Here is an 18,170-nt window from a genome sequence, read left to right as displayed (position 1 = left end):
TTTTTTTTTTTTTGTCGTAATGTAGCAAGTCAACTTAAGTAAACTTTGGCTTGTAGTGAACTTTTTAGAGACGGGAGGAATTAAAATGTCGCCAGATGGAAAGGAGGGAGGGTTGCACATGGCTCACCGACACTCTCAAGTCTTAAAAAGCCTTGGTGAATGGAGGAGCATTTAGCAAGTACAATTAAAAGGTTTATTAGTTATGGTCTTTCTGCTCTTTTGGCTTCTCCGATTCCAAAAGAATAGACTACGAACTTTTTTTTTTTAATTTTTATAATTTTTATAATTTTTTTGTTTTTTATATTTTTTAATTTATCTTTCACTGTTTTTTTTTCTTGTTTTGTAGTTTGTACTACAACATATTTTTCTAGTAAGATTATTAACAATGGTTAGAAAGTTACAACAATCACTTTTTCATTTTTAATGTTCCATATCATCTTCTCTTTTCCACGTTATAATTCAATGTTTCTGTTATTTTTACTTTCTACTATAGTTTTGTTTTAAAAAATTACAACATTTTATCCCACTATTTTTAATTCATCTGTTCTACTTTATTTATGTTTATGTTTCTGTAATTAAATATTATTAATTATAGTTACTATCAAATAATATTAAAATAATTAGAAATAAATTAAAATAAATATTGTTTTTGGCTTTATAATTTTATAAAAAATATATAATAAAACAAGAGCTAACTAAATAAGTATCATAAAAAGGATAAAAAATTTCTGTATCCAAATTAAATGAAAATAGTCTCTAATTGTACAGTATAAAAAATGATAAATTTTGGTGTAAAAATAAATAAATAAATATATATATATATATAATTTTTGATAAAAATTGATGTTAAACAATTCGAATAGAAAAAAAAATAGCAAAAGTCTCACAACCAATGAGAACACAACACCTATAACAACTTGACCATACTCAATTAAATTTAGGCTGTTGAAGTTTTTCAACACCAATTTTGCCGAGATTCAACACTCTCCATCATAGACTTTCAACTGTTGTAAAAGTTTTACAACTGTTAAAAATATCACCATTATAACTAGTCTAAAGATAAGTATTAATATATTTTGAAAGATAACTGACGGCTTCATTTTAAATTGAAAAACTGTCTGAAAACAATTAATATGACTGATCAAAGGTTATAAGACCAGTACAATTAATAGCAATTTTTAAATAACTTTTTTTTGTTAAAGAGCAATTTTTAAATAACTAAATCAGAAAATTCTCACGTTAGTAGCGATGATCCGACTATGAATTTAGTTTTTAATTTCTGACGTTTAAATATTTAGAAAACAATTTTTTTTTAATGATAATAATTTATTATAAATAGTCAGAAAGAAGTGTTTGTCTAAACCAAAAATGCATTTTGGTTCACATAAACGATTATTAAGTTTGAACTGTTAAATCTGTTGTAGTCTTCCAACAAAATGGCCCTTTTCATAAATTTGATGATTTCCATTTACTAAAGATTTTAACTTTTAAAAAGGTAAATTTGCTATATATAATTAATTAATATGTTAGAAAAATACTAGCAATATTAAAGAATAATTGAATTTTGCTAGCGTACAAACTGAACCCGGTAACTTTTTTTTATAATAACTATAAGATGTTGAAAGTCTAGTTTTAAATAGATTTTTAGCTTTTTAGCGTTTTACAACTTTTCTACAAATTTAGTTATTCATTATTTTGCTATTTATCTGATATACGAAATGGCCCACTATTGTATTTTATTTTTGTATTGTTTGCGATATTCAAATTCCAGCATATTCTAACAAAAATTATCTAGTTTAATGTAGGGTGATTTATCTCGAGATTCCAAATTTTCGTTAATGAGGAGGACTAATTAAGGATTGAGCTGTTGCTCCTGATCAAATCTCGATGCAAATAGAAAGACGAATATAATAGTTTATGTTCAATCTTCTTCCTATAATTCACCTATTTATAGACCCTTTCACGTTTGATTATTTGAAGTTCATTTACGTATTAAACTTTTTTTGGAGTCCTCTCTCTTTATTATACCCACTATTTCCTAGTGGAGTCTCTTTTTTTTTCATTTTTTTTTCTTCCAGATTTATACATCAACTCATAGTTCTCTAGGGTTTTTGTTTTTGAAAAGTGTTTCAATCAAGCAACATCTTTTGAGAGTCATATAAAATGGTTGAACTCTTGTTTCTTCTATCTTTTTTGGTGGAGCTACAAAGTAATTGCTTTCATATGAATCTTGAGAGCATAAAAATGAAAGAAGGGGTGAGTTTTATTTCATTGCTTTTTAAGAGACCNTGATGATTTCCATTTACTAAAGATTTTAACTTTTAAAAAGGTAAATTTGCTATATATAATTAATTAATATGTTAGAAAAATACTAGCAATATTAAAGAATAATTGAATTTTGCTAGCGTACAAACTGAACCCGGTAACTTTTTTTTATAATAACTATAAGATGTTGAAAGTCTAGTTTTAAATAGATTTTTAGCTTTTTAGCGTTTTACAACTTTTCTACAAATTTAGTTATTCATTATTTTGCTATTTATCTGATATACGAAATGGCCCACTATTGTATTTTATTTTTGTATTGTTTGCGATATTCAAATTCCAGCATATTCTAACAAAAATTATCTAGTTTAATGTAGGGTGATTTATCTCGAGATTCCAAATTTTCGTTAATGAGGAGGACTAATTAAGGATTGAGCTGTTGCTCCTGATCAAATCTCGATGCAAATAGAAAGACGAATATAATAGTTTATGTTCAATCTTCTTCCTATAATTCACCTATTTATAGACCCTTTCACGTTTGATTATTTGAAGTTCATTTACGTATTAAACTTTTTTTGGAGTCCTCTCTCTTTATTATACCCACTATTTCCTAGTGGAGTCTCTTTTTTTTTCATTTTTTTTTCTTCCAGATTTATACATCAACTCATAGTTCTCTAGGGTTTTTGTTTTTGAAAAGTGTTTCAATCAAGCAACATCTTTTGAGAGTCATATAAAATGGTTGAACTCTTGTTTCTTCTATCTTTTTTGGTGGAGCTACAAAGTAATTGCTTTCATATGAATCTTGAGAGCATAAAAATGAAAGAAGGGGTGAGTTTTATTTCATTGCTTTTTAAGAGACCAGTTTCATGGTTGTCTTTTCTTGCCCCACTACTTCTTCACATCGTAGGACTTGGCTTCTCGCAAATCCTAGTTACCTCAGCTGCTTTGTTCTTCTCATCTTTCTTCTTCCCTCTCACAATCCAAAAACCAAACTCCAAGGTTCAAGATCTTAGTCAACAAGATCAGTACTCTCTAGGAGAGACTGAAGTATCTACGACGACCACTGATGATATTGTCAAAAATAATGACGAAGACGACGGAACAATCCCTGATGAGGAAAGCCTCATAGAGCTCTCCTTACCAAGTGGTCACTACGTTGGCCACCACTATAGTACTATGATTGGACAACAAGATCAAAAGGTCATGTACAACAACATCCCAGATTTCAGGCTTATCCAACTATCAGCCGAGTATGAAGACGATAATCTGATCGAAATCGACATTTCCATCGGATCCATCAAGTGTTCAAGGTTCCAGATCAAAGCCTGATACATCTTTCATATATTTTATATCACTATAAAGCTATTAAAATATCGGATGTATAGACCATATATGGTAATATTAATTGCGGTTTATTTTTGCACGTCACAAGTGCTCATGTGCTTTTTTGTTTGTTCTAGATCTCTCCATTCATGGGGTTTTTCTGTTGTTATATATTACTAGATGAGTACCTGCGCACTGTACGGATTATTTTTTGGCGATATGAACAATTAAATATTCATTGTTAATATTAGATAGTGTATTGAGTAGTCAAAAACGAAAGCACAAACCATTGTGATCAATATCATGTGACTGAAATTTGGATTAGCCACCACACATAATTGAATCTTTTTTTTCTATGGCATTGTAGCAATAATAATAAAAAATCTGTAGTAAATTTGACCAATTCTTAAGTTTCATGATATATTCTACTTCTTAAGAATCAAACACAAAATGACCTGTTTCTTCTTGTTCTATAGTAAGATTACATTTAACAACACACCTACCGGTCCTAGATACATTAAATTAAAATTTAGAAACAACACCACTCAAAGATAAGATCCTTAAGGTTCACCAAAGTGATAATGAACTTGCAATCGTATGTATAGTTAAGCAGATAGAGTCATCAAAAAAAAGTTTGCAGAAAAGGAAAACAACACAACAATGTTAAATTAAGAGAGAATTTTGATTTCTCTTGTTTGATATCGAATGAGAATGAATATAATCACTTACAAACTAACAGTTAATGACATAGTATACNGAAAGCCTCATAGAGCTCTCCTTACCAAGTGGTCACTACGTTGGCCACCACTATAGTACTATGATTGGACAACAAGATCAAAAGGTCATGTACAACAACATCCCAGATTTCAGGCTTATCCAACTATCAGCCGAGTATGAAGACGATAATCTGATCGAAATCGACATTTCCATCGGATCCATCAAGTGTTCAAGGTTCCAGATCAAAGCCTGATACATCTTTCATATATTTTATATCACTATAAAGCTATTAAAATATCGGATGTATAGACCATATATGGTAATATTAATTGCGGTTTATTTTTGCACGTCACAAGTGCTCATGTGCTTTTTTGTTTGTTCTAGATCTCTCCATTCATGGGGTTTTTCTGTTGTTATATATTACTAGATGAGTACCTGCGCACTGTACGGATTATTTTTTGGCGATATGAACAATTAAATATTCATTGTTAATATTAGATAGTGTATTGAGTAGTCAAAAACGAAAGCACAAACCATTGTGATCAATATCATGTGACTGAAATTTGGATTAGCCACCACACATAATTGAATCTTTTTTTTCTATGGCATTGTAGCAATAATAATAAAAAATCTGTAGTAAATTTGACCAATTCTTAAGTTTCATGATATATTCTACTTCTTAAGAATCAAACACAAAATGACCTGTTTCTTCTTGTTCTATAGTAAGATTACATTTAACAACACACCTACCGGTCCTAGATACATTAAATTAAAATTTAGAAACAACACCACTCAAAGATAAGATCCTTAAGGTTCACCAAAGTGATAATGAACTTGCAATCGTATGTATAGTTAAGCAGATAGAGTCATCAAAAAAAAGTTTGCAGAAAAGGAAAACAACACAACAATGTTAAATTAAGAGAGAATTTTGATTTCTCTTGTTTGATATCGAATGAGAATGAATATAATCACTTACAAACTAACAGTTAATGACATAGTATACGTAAGCTACAAAAAATAACCAGTTACAACCAATATAAATTCGTTCATGCGTGGATATAGACTCTTGAGAAGCGTTAAAAGCCACAAGTTGTATCCATCATCTATTTGGAACAATAAGCATACTAATCAGTTCCAATTAGACAATTTCTAGATGATGTTAAGATCGTCTTAACATTAGTAATAAGAAAATTTTCTTTTTTAAGGAAGTTCAGTTCTCTGTTATCTTCGACATTCTAATCTATATTGTAAAGTCGAGTCTCGTTGGTGATTTCTTCAAAAGAGTAATCTCTGATTATGCTTGATCTTCAAGTTCTCCTTTCACTGTAAATTGACGCATAGATCAGACTCAAAAATGGAGGCATATATTGATTACTCTTTTAGTATGATATATTCCAGCATGGACACTTGGCCTAAAATTGACTAGAAATTGAGGCATAAATCAGAGTTGATATCACATGTGGAAATCAACCACAAATCCCCGTTCAAGTACTTTTCCGGTTGATCTCTCAAAACTTTCTGTCTCGAAAATATTTTTGTTTTCTCTTTAGAATTCTCTCTTTGTATCAATATGGTCACATGATTATTGGTATGTCCTCTTTACAATCATCCTTTCATAGACAAAAGAAGAGGAGCAATAGAGAGACACTAATACCATGAAATGACACGAATTGCTTTAGTGTCTCTTGAGAAATAATTCCCGTTATACCATTTAACTAAACTAGTTTTAGTATGCTGAAAAATAATGACCATAAACCAACACATTAATATTATCTCCCTAACTAGATCTTAGTAAGAAAAATATAAATGACAAACATATTAAAAAAAAATTCATGTATTTAATAGCATATATATATATATATATTTTTGTACATCCTTCATAGCATAGAGATTAGGGTAGGGCAATATACCAAACATATCTACTAATGAAATTGATATCATTATGAATAAGAGAAAACAAATCAGATAACGGGATCACTACAAGAAATAGGATGGAAGACGTCGGTTTATTAACGTCACTTGTTAAACCGACTTTAACTTTTCTAATAAACCGACTTTAAATTTTAATATGAAGAGCTCTAATATGAATGGGTGTCAGTTGATGAATGAATGTCAAAAGAGGAATGTTATAAATTCCTAACTCTCCGCCGTCGTAACTTTCGTGTTAGATTTAGGGATTTGATTTGGTTCGTCGATGAAATTGGAATCAATTTGGCGACGATTCCGTAAAAGGATTATGGAATCGTGTCCATTGTGTGCTTCGTGCTTGGGAATAGCTCCACATTCTGAAATCGTGTTCTTCTTTATGGTGCTAGTAGTCGCATTTGAGTTTGATTTTCTGGATCTCACGAGTTCTTCTTGACGTATTCTGATTCATAGTTTAATTACTTAGGAGGAAATTGAGGAACCTAAGCTAGAAGATGTGATGCGTAGAGCTGTAACTAAAGATGGTACAATGATTTTGACAACTCTGAATGAAGCTTGGGCAGCTCTGGGATCTGTAGTCGATCTCCTCTTTGAGAGTTTTAGAATTGGTAAAGGAACAAGAAAGCTTTTGATGTGCTGTGTAGAGCTGCAACTAATGATGGTGTTATTTTCTTTGGATGCTAAAGAGTATTCCCATTTTGGTCTCGAGGATGCTGATGTGATCAGCAGTTCAGGAACTTATTTGTTTTTCAAAGCTTTCAGTATTTAATGTTGTCTTCTGATTTTATTTATTAACTGCATATGATTGAGAACTCTTGTGAGATCATTCACATACTTACGAAGCCTCAGACTGCTTGGCAGGGAATATTGTCCTTTTAGTATGATAGACTCACATGACACATATGTCATGCACTTTGGGTGGCTAAGCGTGGCATTTCCCAAGATACATATTGTATGGTATTAGCATGAGGAATTGAGCTAGAAATTGTGATATATAGTGTTTTTATCGGTTCTGAGTCTTTATTTTCTCTCTTATTTTATATTTTTTATTGAGTCAAAGTATGTTTTTGGAGTCTTTTGGTTCTTTATCGAGTCTTTATAGATGTTAGAACACTTTGGAGGAAAATGGAAGAAACATGAGCAATTCTGGATGCAAACAAGCATATGAGATGGATGTTGGTTCACGTGAAAACCTGCCTATTAGAGGAATCCGCCTGGCTAAGCAACAAAGTCTAACTCGGCAACTTTCACGTTAAAACACGTCTATCTGAGGAACCTGCCTGGCTGAGAATCAAAGTCTAATCCGGCAAATTTCACGTCAAAACCCGCCTATCTGAGAAACCTGTTTGGCTGAGAAAATGTCCTAACTAGGCTGTTATCTTTTTACCTTATTTTCAGAACTCTATAAATACTTTCTATTTGTTGGGAGAAAAACTCTAAGTTTTATTCTACGCTTTCTTTCGGCAGCCTGAGACTTTTTGTAAGCCACTCTTTTGGGATTCTAGAGATTCATCCTCATTGACAATTTGGAGAAAATTTCTAAACCCTTCATTATTATTTCTGCAATTTAATCATATTTTCTTCATCTATTATTTTTGTTTTCTCTTTTGTTATGTGTGAGTAGTTCTCCAATTAGGTTTTAGGGTTTCAATTAGGAGATTCAATGAATTGATGTTTTACTTATTGTTTGGAGTTCTTAATCATTAGGTTCTTTGATTCACATGATCTTAATGCTAAAATAGGATTGATCACGTTGTATTATACTTTAGGTTTTTCTATGCATCAAAAGTGTTCGATAGAATGCATGAATGAGTGTGAATTAAGCAATGTATTTCTAGCCTGCGAAAGTTGATGCTAGGACGTATTGTAAACTAAATGAACTTGATTGTAATGCAAATTTGGCTAGGAGGTTGCAAATGAAAGTTTAGCAAAACTAATAGTCAAATTTAGTTTCTAATGCCTTGAAAGAGGGTTAGTCTATTATAGTGTTCATGTTCTAGAACGGTTCTTAATTATTGAATTCCATATTTCATTTTCTCATTAGTCATTGATCTCTGAAATACCCTATGACCCAATGTTCTAATCTTATAAGTTAATCGATTTTATTTCTTTGCATTTTTATTTATAAACTTGAAAATCAAACAAAGAAACATTCGTCCGCTTTAGCTATTTACGACTCTCGCAAATCTTTAGTGTATCATTGGTCCTTGTGGATTCGACCCTGTATATATTGTCTTGCGGTTAAGTGTATCGGGTAATTGGTTGATATATGTGTTAGAGAAGGATGTATTTTATTTGTTTTATGGTCTTTGTTGAATTGTTGAACATTGTAGCATGGCAATTTTAGTTGGTCTCTCCATCTGCGTGAAACTTCGATGAAGCCAACCTTCTCCTCAAAAGGTACAAGTGTTACTGACATTTTGGGGTTTAAAGTAATCTTTAGGCATATGTTTAATCTATGAGATACGTATTAGTATTGTCCTTTTATCTATATGTTTTCATTTTAGGCAAATAAATAGTATGACAGAGCAAGTTATCATTAATTATTAAAGTGCTCATGAAATCAGAATTGTATTTTGGATTTGGTTTGATACTTAAGCTGCTCATGATGTATAAGACTGTTTTTATGATTGATTTCAGATCTTACCAGAGCTCTGGTTTGAATTTGGAAGAGCGGCAAAACGTGTTGCTGTTTTCTAAGCTTCAGGCAAATAGCTTACGATTTACGAAGGCTCCAGTTTTAATTATGTTTTTTTTTTTTTTGACAGCCATGATATTGATGTTTTTATGTACAAACTACACTTATTATTAATTAATTTTTATATGGATTAGTTGTTGTTTCAAACTTTTATTTAAATTGAATTTTATTTTTATTTGATTAAAATATAATAAAATAACAGAAAATCAATCATTGGATAGTGTCGGATGTTAACTGACGTTACTATTGCAACAACTTATGCTAAATTTCCGCCGCTAAATCTAAAGTCGGTTTTTAATCCGACGTAAAAAAAATTTACGTCAATGAGAGTTGCGTCGCTTTCGTAACCGACGTGTATATATTTTAAGTCTGTTAATTACTTAAAGATTTTCCGATATTGAAAAAACTGACGTAAAAAGCTGTATAGTTTGTGTGGATGTAGTTAAATCAAAGATTTGGGATCTTCGTATTGTTCGATAATAGTTCTAGTTCATGGAAGACATGAATAAAATATGGATGAAAAAAAATTATTAAAGAATGAGATAGAAGACATGAGAAAAATGTTCAACAAAACATCATTAAATTTTTCCAAAAATACTCAAAGTCTTACTTTGGTCTACGAAATAAGTTGAAATTGTCATGAATATAAAAATAATGTCCACATGTACTATAACTGCCAATAAATTATTGAACTCATCTTTGTTGGTTTCCTCAATTTCATGTTCTTGCCCTTTTAGAGGATTGACCTTGCTCTGATGCCTATGCTCACATGGTGATAGCAATGCCACTAACTTATCTGACAAAAAAGAAACAAGATGAATCAAATTTCCGATGATATACAACAATGTCATACTTAATTATTTTCTATAAAACTCACCTAGACATTTGATATACAAGCAAGGTGAGAAAAAAAACAAAGCAACTTACTTTCAGTGGCTGCAGTAGGTTTCACTTGACGAGTACGCTTCTTAACATAGTTATCGGCAAGGGGTCTTGGCAATTGGAAGGAGAATTGAGAAATATTAGCACCTTCTCTTATGTATTCGGGGTGGTCATTCAAGAACCTGCAAACCAACGATGAGGCTTATAAATAATTGAGAAAGCTGTTTATACGTTACTGAGCACAATATGATATATTGTTAAGCTTTTCTTCTATAATTAGTTGATCTCTCAAATGCTTCAGGGATGTATTCATCAAAATAGGGATGATATTTTAATTTCTTTCTTGGCATCACACATTAATTGTAGTAAGTAAAACAATGCCCATAGCTTTAAATATCTCCACACGACATGAGGTTCCAACTAAATGTTCTTACAAACCTAGCTACTAATTCTATATTTAGGTTAGAAAAAATGGAAAGACACGGATATCCCAAGACATTATTCTTATATATACTCAAATAAAAAAGACAGAATTCCTAAAATATTATCCTAAATTAGAAAATAGAAAGCGTGCATGCCAATCAACGTGTCGATTTCTTAGAAATTACATGACACCTTTGAAACAGGAAGATGTTGTGTAACTTATAAGAACTTGACATGTTGGAGTGCTATAAAAGAGAGGAGAATGAGTGCTAAAAACTTACTTTTTGACCTCGGATGGTGATAAGCCTCTCTTTTGATAATGGAGGAGGAGGATAATAGTAGCTGAATTACAACGAAAAAAAACAATAAGGAAATTAGCTTGGTACTATACATACAACGAAAGAAACAAGAGGCCAATGGAACTACTTACACATCGGCGAATTTTCCGCACTCTTCACGCCGAACCTTCACTACACGTTTCCAGCAGGTCGGCGGACAAGGGATGTCAGGCACATCAATAGCCCAAATACCACATGATGTTTTATCTCCAGGAACATCACATGACATACTTGGCTTCCACTCGGAAGCTGTCTCACAGACAAAGGGGGTTTCGACATGTTTTTCCCTTAAGATTTCATACTTCTCCATCGAGGGTATGAATCTCCATTTGTGACAACGCCCACACTGAACCATTAATCCTTCATGACGGGATGCTTAGTTTTGGATTGGATATGTTTCGCTTCTTCTGATCCTATAAGCGCATCCCATGGAAGGGTGTTGAGCTCATGATGTATAGTCTCATCAGAACTTTGAGCAACCAGACTGTTGTTGGATTCGTTTCCAGTGCCAGCTGACGATATAACTCGATACAGACTGCATGTTATAAATGAGACAAGGTCAGAGATTTGTATTGAACCACAAGTATATAATATCTCTTACGACAATAAATAAAAGTATTGTCAAGCAAATAAAAATAGAAATGAAAAATACATAATAATCACCGATTAATTATTCATTAAATTAATCAAGAGTCTACGTATCGACATCATGTATATATAAGAGATAACATGATACAATATTACATGTATAGGAATTTAGAGAAATCAACAAGTAACACATCCAGTTTACGGTATAACCCTTTAGGCATAGATGAAATCATTTAGAAATCACAACATAATTGAGTAAAACAAATAATCAAAATCAATCTGAAAGTATCTAGATTCGTTATCAAAATCAATCTGAAAAAAAAAAAAAAATCAAGAAACGAATTAGGAGAGAAGACAGATCGTGAGATCGAAGCTTTCTAGGTATTTTTCTGGTTTTTTGTTATGAGAGTTTGATGAAGAGGGGAAACAGCTGTGNTTTTTTTTTTTTTTTTTTTTTTTGGGTTTAGTTAATGATGAGATCAGATGAACGACATGGTGGTGATGATAATGAAATCGGTTGGAAAATTTTAGTTTCATAAATCTTTGTGATTGGATCCCTTGGGTTCACTAGATTGTATCCCCTTAGGGTTTAGATTCTTTCATCCAAAATAAACTAAATTGAATCTATTGAATTTATTTGATCTGAGATGTTGTTGGCGACAACGCGATTTTGTATATTGGAGGCCAAAGAGCTTGTGTTGGAGATGGTGTTGATGGAGCACGGTGGTGAGACGCCATGGTTGTGGTCGAAAGAAGAAACTCTTGTTTTGATCGGAAAAGGAGAGAGCTGGTTGAACGAAAGAGAAGAGCAGAGGGCAAAAACGTCTATTCCCTTCTCTAAAAAATGCCCAATCACGCAAGTACGGACAAAAGTACTTCATCTCAAAGTTTTAACTCATAAAATGCCTATTTCTATAAATATCCCTTTAATATGATCATGTCATTCATGAATCTTTGATAAGTAACCCCTTGTCCACCTTATTAGTTATGCCCAGTCTCGCATGTTCCTTTGATACTGGACACCACTCCAACCGTTTATGTCTGAGATTTCCTTTTTTTTTTTGTTCGGCTACTGTTTTATCCTTTTGTCTTTATATTTTAGTGAGTCGGCCAAGATTCCTCCGAATCACAATCATCCGACAACTTTTGTCTCCGTATTTCTGTTTGGTACCAGTACCACCGTCCGTATCGTCCCCGATGATTTGTTGACAATTAGTTAAGCGATATTGTGTATGTTCGGTAGCAATATTACCCATGCCCAATAGCGGTAATTGTGCATGTCCAATAGTGGTAATGTGCATGTCTGATAGCAGCACAAAGTCTCAATCATTTCATGTCTGCTCGACAACTTCCCTCGGTCAATTCGTGTGTCTAGTACATATTTACTCGATCAGTGGTACGTGTATCTGAGTAACGGTATGTGTGTCTGACAACCTGCTAACAATAAAACTGACGTATCGTGTTCTTTGTTAGACTATCAACAATGAACCTGTTAGAATATTTTTTTCAACATGTTGAATGGAAAAGAAATTGGGTCTTGAATGTGAAGTGTTACGCTGTGATCGGAGAAAATAGTGAGAAACACTTTTTTTTTTAATACATGTATTGTTTTTCTATTGGTTATCCAGATTTTTGTGTTTTTTATCTCCTCCCAATTATTTGTACTCAAACATTTTGTTGTAATCAATTTTTTTTTAAGAAAATTATATCAAAATTCATCATTTTTTAAAGTCTATATATAGAGACTACTTTCGTTTCATTTGGACATAAAAAACAAAACTTTATTTCTCACTATAACTTTTCTATTATCTTTCAATCAACTCTTCATATTTATTTAAACTTTTATTCTTGTTAAATGGATCCCAATAATAATCTTTTTAACACTCAAAATTATTCTAATCATCCGTTCAACTATTCAAATCCTAACAATTATCAGTTTCAAAACTAATCTGCAAATCAATCCCAAAATGTACCAAATTATAGGTTTTCACCAAATTTTTTCATGCCATCAGATGTTCCCAACAATTGTTGTAATCTGTTACTTTCGAATTTTATCAAAGAATCTAATCCATATCTATTAATTAAGTGAATGTATTGATTGTTTAGAATCTGATGATATCAACCACTCAAATTCTTATAAATTAAACCTCATTAAATCATTTTATATACCAATAACACAATCCTCATCTTACTAAACGAATATCAATGGATCCATCTGAATTTTCTTTGGACAGTATAAATTGAAGAAAGATGCATTGTGAACCGGATTAGAGAGCGTCAAAACAAAATAGAGGAAGATTATCCACTTCGTAGCAAGAGAAAATACTTCAAGAGAGATCTTGTCGCCACGAACCAAAGATTGATTGACGACTACTTTGCCGATCAACCTACATATGACGATGCCATATTTTGTCGGCGATTCCGGATGCGAAAAAAATGTTTTTCTTTGGATCGTTGAGGACCTATCAAGCAATGGCAAATACTACACCCAACGAGTTGACGCAGCCAATAAAGAAGGTATATCTCCATTAGCAAAATATACCACGGCCATGCGGATGTTAGCATCTGGTGTGGCGTCCGACGCAATCGATGCATACATCAAAATAGGAGGTGCTACAACATTTGAGTGCTTATGAAGATTCTGTAAAGGAATCATACAGTTGTATGAGCAAGTCTATCTCAGCTCCAACTTAAGAAGACCTACAAAGAATTCTATATGTCAGCAAAATGCGACGGTTTCCATGGATGATTGGAAGTATTGATTGCATGCACTAGGAGTGAAAAAATTGTCCTTTGGCGTGGGAAGGTCAATTTACACCAGGAGATAAGGGAACTACCACTATTATTCTTGAAGCAGTTGCATCTCATGATCTCTGAATCTGAGATACCTTTTTCAGGTGCCCCGACACATTGAACGATATAAATGTTTTAGATCGTTCACTAGTATTTGATAATATTGAACAAAGAAATACTCCAAAAGTAAACTTCTTCATGAACCAACGTCCGTATAATATGGCATACTATTTAGCTGATGGTATATATCCTTCTTATACAACTTTTGTCAAATCAATTCAACTTCGTCAAAATGAACCAGATAAGTTGTTTGCACAACATCAAGAAGGATGCCGGAAGGACATCGAACGTGCATTTAGAGTGTTACAAGCTCGATTTAAAATCATTTCGGGAACCAGCTCGCATGTGGGACATAACCGATTTGGCTATCCTCATGCGGACATGTATCATATTACATAATATGAGTGTGGAGGATAAACGAGATACATATGTTCAACATTTGACTGATTATGATCAATTTGAAGCAAGTGGTTTTAGTACACCACAACCACTCTCGACCGAGGTATGACCTGCATTTGCGAATCATATACATGTAAGATCTGAATTACATGATTCAAATGTACATCACGAATGAAACGACCTGACCCGTTTTTTTTAATTAATAAATAATAAATATATAAATATAATATAATAATAAACAACTAAGCTAGTGGTCCCATACCCACTAGCCACCTAACCACAATCACACCAAACAGCGGAAATTATAAAACCAATAAATAACCAATAAATTGTAATAATTCCAAAACCATAAACTAAAGATCCAATCAACATAAACCAAAGAACCAGCAATCCTAAAAAATATTCTAGGACTCAACTCTAGCAACCTAACAAAAGCCAGAAAACAACCAAGCGAGCCACTTGAACATCCTCCTCTTCATTGCCATGATCCCACGGTTACACTTTGCCTCTACCTGCACCACAAACACTTTGCCCACACCACTTCAAATTTACTAACACAAATTTCTATTTATTGGTCTTCTTTGTTTTTCTCTCAGGAGGTGGTGCAAAAACCAACACATACCGTTGTCAAAGGATCACAACAGTGGCTCCCTGCAGCAATATGGAGTGGGTTAGTTTGCACTCATGAGACGTGCTTATAGATAAGTTTGCACTCCTTCTAATTTATTCACTGATCCTTCTAATTTATGCACACATTTGTGATTTCTGCTTCTATTTTTATATGTTTTTATGTTTTGTATGTTTAAAAGTTTATGAATGCAATAATAAAAACTTCATTGTTTAAACATTTAAAAACTAATTTTTTTTTTTTTAAACTAAGAACCTCACTTATAAGAGTTTACCATTGGAGGAGTACAATTTTAATTAACAAACAAAAGGTTCTTATTTTATAAAAGTACACTTTTTAATACTATAAAATGTAAGAACCCAAAAATACAAACCTACCAATAAACATGCTCTTAATATGGTTTTTTGAGAAAAAGAAATGGACCAAAAAGAAATAAAAGTTTTTCTTTTTTGCTAAAGTAGAAAAAATGAAACTTGTTTGGAGTATTTTGACAAGTAATATAGATGTGGATAATGCGAGAGATATAATAAAACTACCGTTGTGGATAACGTTAAGAGAGATAAAAATGGCCTCACACGAAGCAAAACACAATGGCATCACATTTGTTTTTGACGATCCAAGAAGATTTGCATGGCGACACATTCTATGATCATTCCTTCTTCGTCTTCTTCTTCCTCATCTCTCGCCGCTACTGCGTCTCCGTTTAAAGAGACTCTACCACTCTTCAGTCGATCTCTCACATTCCCGAGAAAATCTTGGTTTTCTCAGTTTCGGTTGAGATTCTTTGCTGAGAAACACTCTCAGCAGCTCGAGTCCTCTAATGGCTGTGCCACTAATTTCGCTTCTTTACAAGAATGTGAGTTTCTTTCTCCAATTTCTTGACTAGATCACTATGTCTCTTTGACATGTAATGCTTGTTGAAGTTTCTTGCCCCTGTCGTTGATTTTGTTGTTAGGATTGGAACAGAGATCATGGTAATGTAAACTAGTTCAAGATTGTATCTTTTATGGCCTTTCATACTCAGAGATACCATTTCTCATGTAAATTTTGTGTCTGTTACTATTCTAGGACTGAGTGTAGAAGATTAGGTAGCAATTAGTAAAGTCTCTCTTTTTATGAGTTGAAGTAGTTTTTTGCAGCTTCTGTATGTTTCCAAATGTTTCAGCTGGAGATCATCTTACAGAGGAACATGTCACAAAAGAAGAGTCTACTCTTAGTATTACGGTGGTTGGAGCGTCTGGGGACTTGGCCAAGAAGAAGATATTCCCTGCATTGTTTGCTCTCTTTTATGAGGGTTGTCTTCCTCAGGACTTTACTGTTTTTGGTTATGCTCGGACCAAACTCACTCATGACGAGCTTCGTGACATGATTAGTAGAACTTTAACTTGCCGGATTGATCAAAGGTATAATATTCTGCTATATGCATTTTTTAGTTTGTTTGTATGTTTGTTAAAACTCTAGGGTTTGGTTATATGACAAAAATGGTTTGAGTTAACAGGGAAAATTGTGGGGACAAAATGGATCAGTTCTTGAAAAGATGCTTTTACCATTCGGGTCAGTATAACTCGGAAGAGGATTTTGCAGAACTAAACATTAAGCTCAAAGAGAAAGAGGTAAAAATTTCTTCATTCTCTCCATGGTTACTTCTTGTACCAAAGTCAGTGTGATCGTTTCTGTTCAAGACATGGCACTAAGCACATTCTTGTTTGGTTTCTTGTTATTAGGGGGGAAAGCTAGCAAACAGGCTGTACTATTTGTCTATACCCCCAAACATATTCGTCGATGTGGTAAGGTCTGCAAGCCTTAGAGCTTCCTCTGCGAACGGCTGGACAAGGGTCATTGTCGAGAAGCCATTTGGTCGTGACTCTGAATCATCTGGAGAGTTAACTAGATCTCTGAAACAGTATCTCACAGAGGAGCAAATATTCAGGTTAAGCCATTTCCCTTTGCCCACAACGAACATCACCGCCATCTTTTTCGTTTCTAAGTTGGAACTTAACTTTAATGTTCTGTTGGCATACTTAGGATTGACCACTATTTAGGAAAGGAGCTTGTTGAGAACCTTTCCGTGCTTCGATTCTCGAATCTTGTTTTCGAGCCTCTATGGTCAAGAAATTACATTCGCAACGTTCAACTGATTTTTTCTGAGGATTTTGGAACAGAAGGACGCGGAGGGTAAGCTTTTTATAGAAAACTTACAATGTTACAAGCATGGAACAACCGTATCTAATGTTATGTCACTGCAGGTACTTTGATCAGTATGGAATCATACGAGACATCATGCAAAACCATCTCTTGCAGATACTCGCACTTTTCGCAATGGAGACGCCTGTGAGCTTAGATGCTGAGGATATAAGAAGTGAAAAGGTAAGAGTCTTTTTCACTAACAAATATGTAGGTTGGTAATATGTAAAATACTCTGCTGATGATTACGCTTTCCGGTGTCAGGTGAAAGTTTTGCGATCAATGAAACCGTTACTTCTTGAAGATGTAGTTGTTGGACAATACAAAGGGCATAGCAAGGGAGGAAAGTCTTATCAAGGTTACACAGACGATCCAACGGTTCCAAATCACAGTCTCACTCCTACATTTGCTGCAGCGGCCATGTTCATCAACAATGCGAGATGGGACGGTGTTCCTTTTCTTATGAAAGCTGGGAATGCTCTCCATACGCGAGGAGCAGAGATCAGAGTTCAGTTCAGACATGTCCCAGGAAACTTGTACAAGAAAAGTTTTGCTACTAATTTAGACAACGCAACTAATGCACTAGTGATCAGAGTTCAGCCTGATGAAGGCATATACCTAAGGATCAACAACAAAGTTCCTGGTCTTGGAATGAGACTAGATCGCAGCGACCTTAACCTTCTGTATCGATCCAGGTATATATAACAGTAACATACTATATCTGACTATAATCTTCATATCTGAGGTTATTTATTTTTTATTCTTTATGGGTTGATAGGTATCCAAGAGAGATACCAGATGCATATGAAAGACTGCTTCTTGATGCAATCGAAGGAGAGAGGAGGTTGTTTATCAGAAGTGACGAGCTAGATGCAGCATGGGATCTATTCACACCGGCTTTGAAGGAGCTCGAGGAGATGAAAATTGTTCCTGAACTCTATCCATATGG

At 33.4% G+C, this 18,170-nt stretch overlaps 3 protein-coding genes and 1 pseudogene across 3 annotated transcripts; 3 read left to right on the top strand and 1 right to left on the bottom strand.

Moving 5' to 3' along the window:
* LOC104724018 lies at positions 2,938-3,595 on the top strand. The gene has a single exon (XM_010442470.1). The coding sequence runs from the start codon at positions 2,998-3,000 to the stop codon at positions 3,589-3,591; it is 594 nt and encodes a 197-aa protein (XP_010440772.1). The 5' UTR covers positions 2,938-2,997; the 3' UTR covers positions 3,592-3,595.
* LOC104728198 lies at positions 9,505-11,199 on the bottom strand. The gene is made up of 4 exons (XM_010447220.2): positions 10,662-11,199; positions 10,513-10,573; positions 9,854-9,990; positions 9,505-9,722 (listed from the first exon to the last, which is right to left on the bottom strand). Exons 1-4 carry the CDS (start codon positions 10,663-10,665, stop codon positions 9,505-9,507), a joined length of 420 nt encoding a protein of 139 aa, XP_010445522.1. The 5' UTR covers positions 10,666-11,199.
* Positions 13,400-14,584, top strand: LOC104728197 (annotated as a pseudogene).
* On the top strand, positions 15,603-18,165 carry LOC104724017 (glucose-6-phosphate 1-dehydrogenase 1, chloroplastic-like; the record flags this gene model as incomplete). The annotated part of the gene is made up of 8 exons (XM_010442469.2): positions 15,603-15,893; positions 16,203-16,440; positions 16,536-16,650; positions 16,762-16,967; positions 17,063-17,212; positions 17,284-17,404; positions 17,486-17,916; positions 18,000-18,165. Coding segments are annotated over exons 1-8 (1,653 nt in total), but the record flags the coding sequence as incomplete, so codon positions are not given.

This window comes from Camelina sativa, chromosome 11 (assembly GCF_000633955.1).
Source record: "Camelina sativa cultivar DH55 chromosome 11, Cs, whole genome shotgun sequence".
Lineage (NCBI taxonomy): Eukaryota > Viridiplantae > Streptophyta > Magnoliopsida > Brassicales > Brassicaceae > Camelina > Camelina sativa.
Note: the sequence above shows the minus strand (reverse complement) of the source record. Positions and strands in the feature narration are given on the sequence as shown.

What these genes read in the sequence shown, in the direction of transcription:
- LOC104728198 (XM_010447220.2), bottom strand. An exon ending in TCACCATCCGAGGTCAAAAA is followed by an intron (nt 9,991 to 10,512) that starts GTAAGTTTTTAG and finishes GTTGGTTTGCAG; the next exon opens with GTTCTTGAATGACCACCCCG. An exon ending in ACCTACTGCAGCCACTGAAA is followed by an intron (nt 9,723 to 9,853) that starts GTAAGTTGCTTT and finishes CTTTTTTGTCAG; the next exon opens with ATAAGTTAGTGGCATTGCTA.
- LOC104724018 (XM_010442470.1), top strand. Translation starts at nt 2,998, where the DNA reads ATGGTTGAACTCTTGTTTCTTCTATCTTTTTTGGTGGAGCTACAAAGT.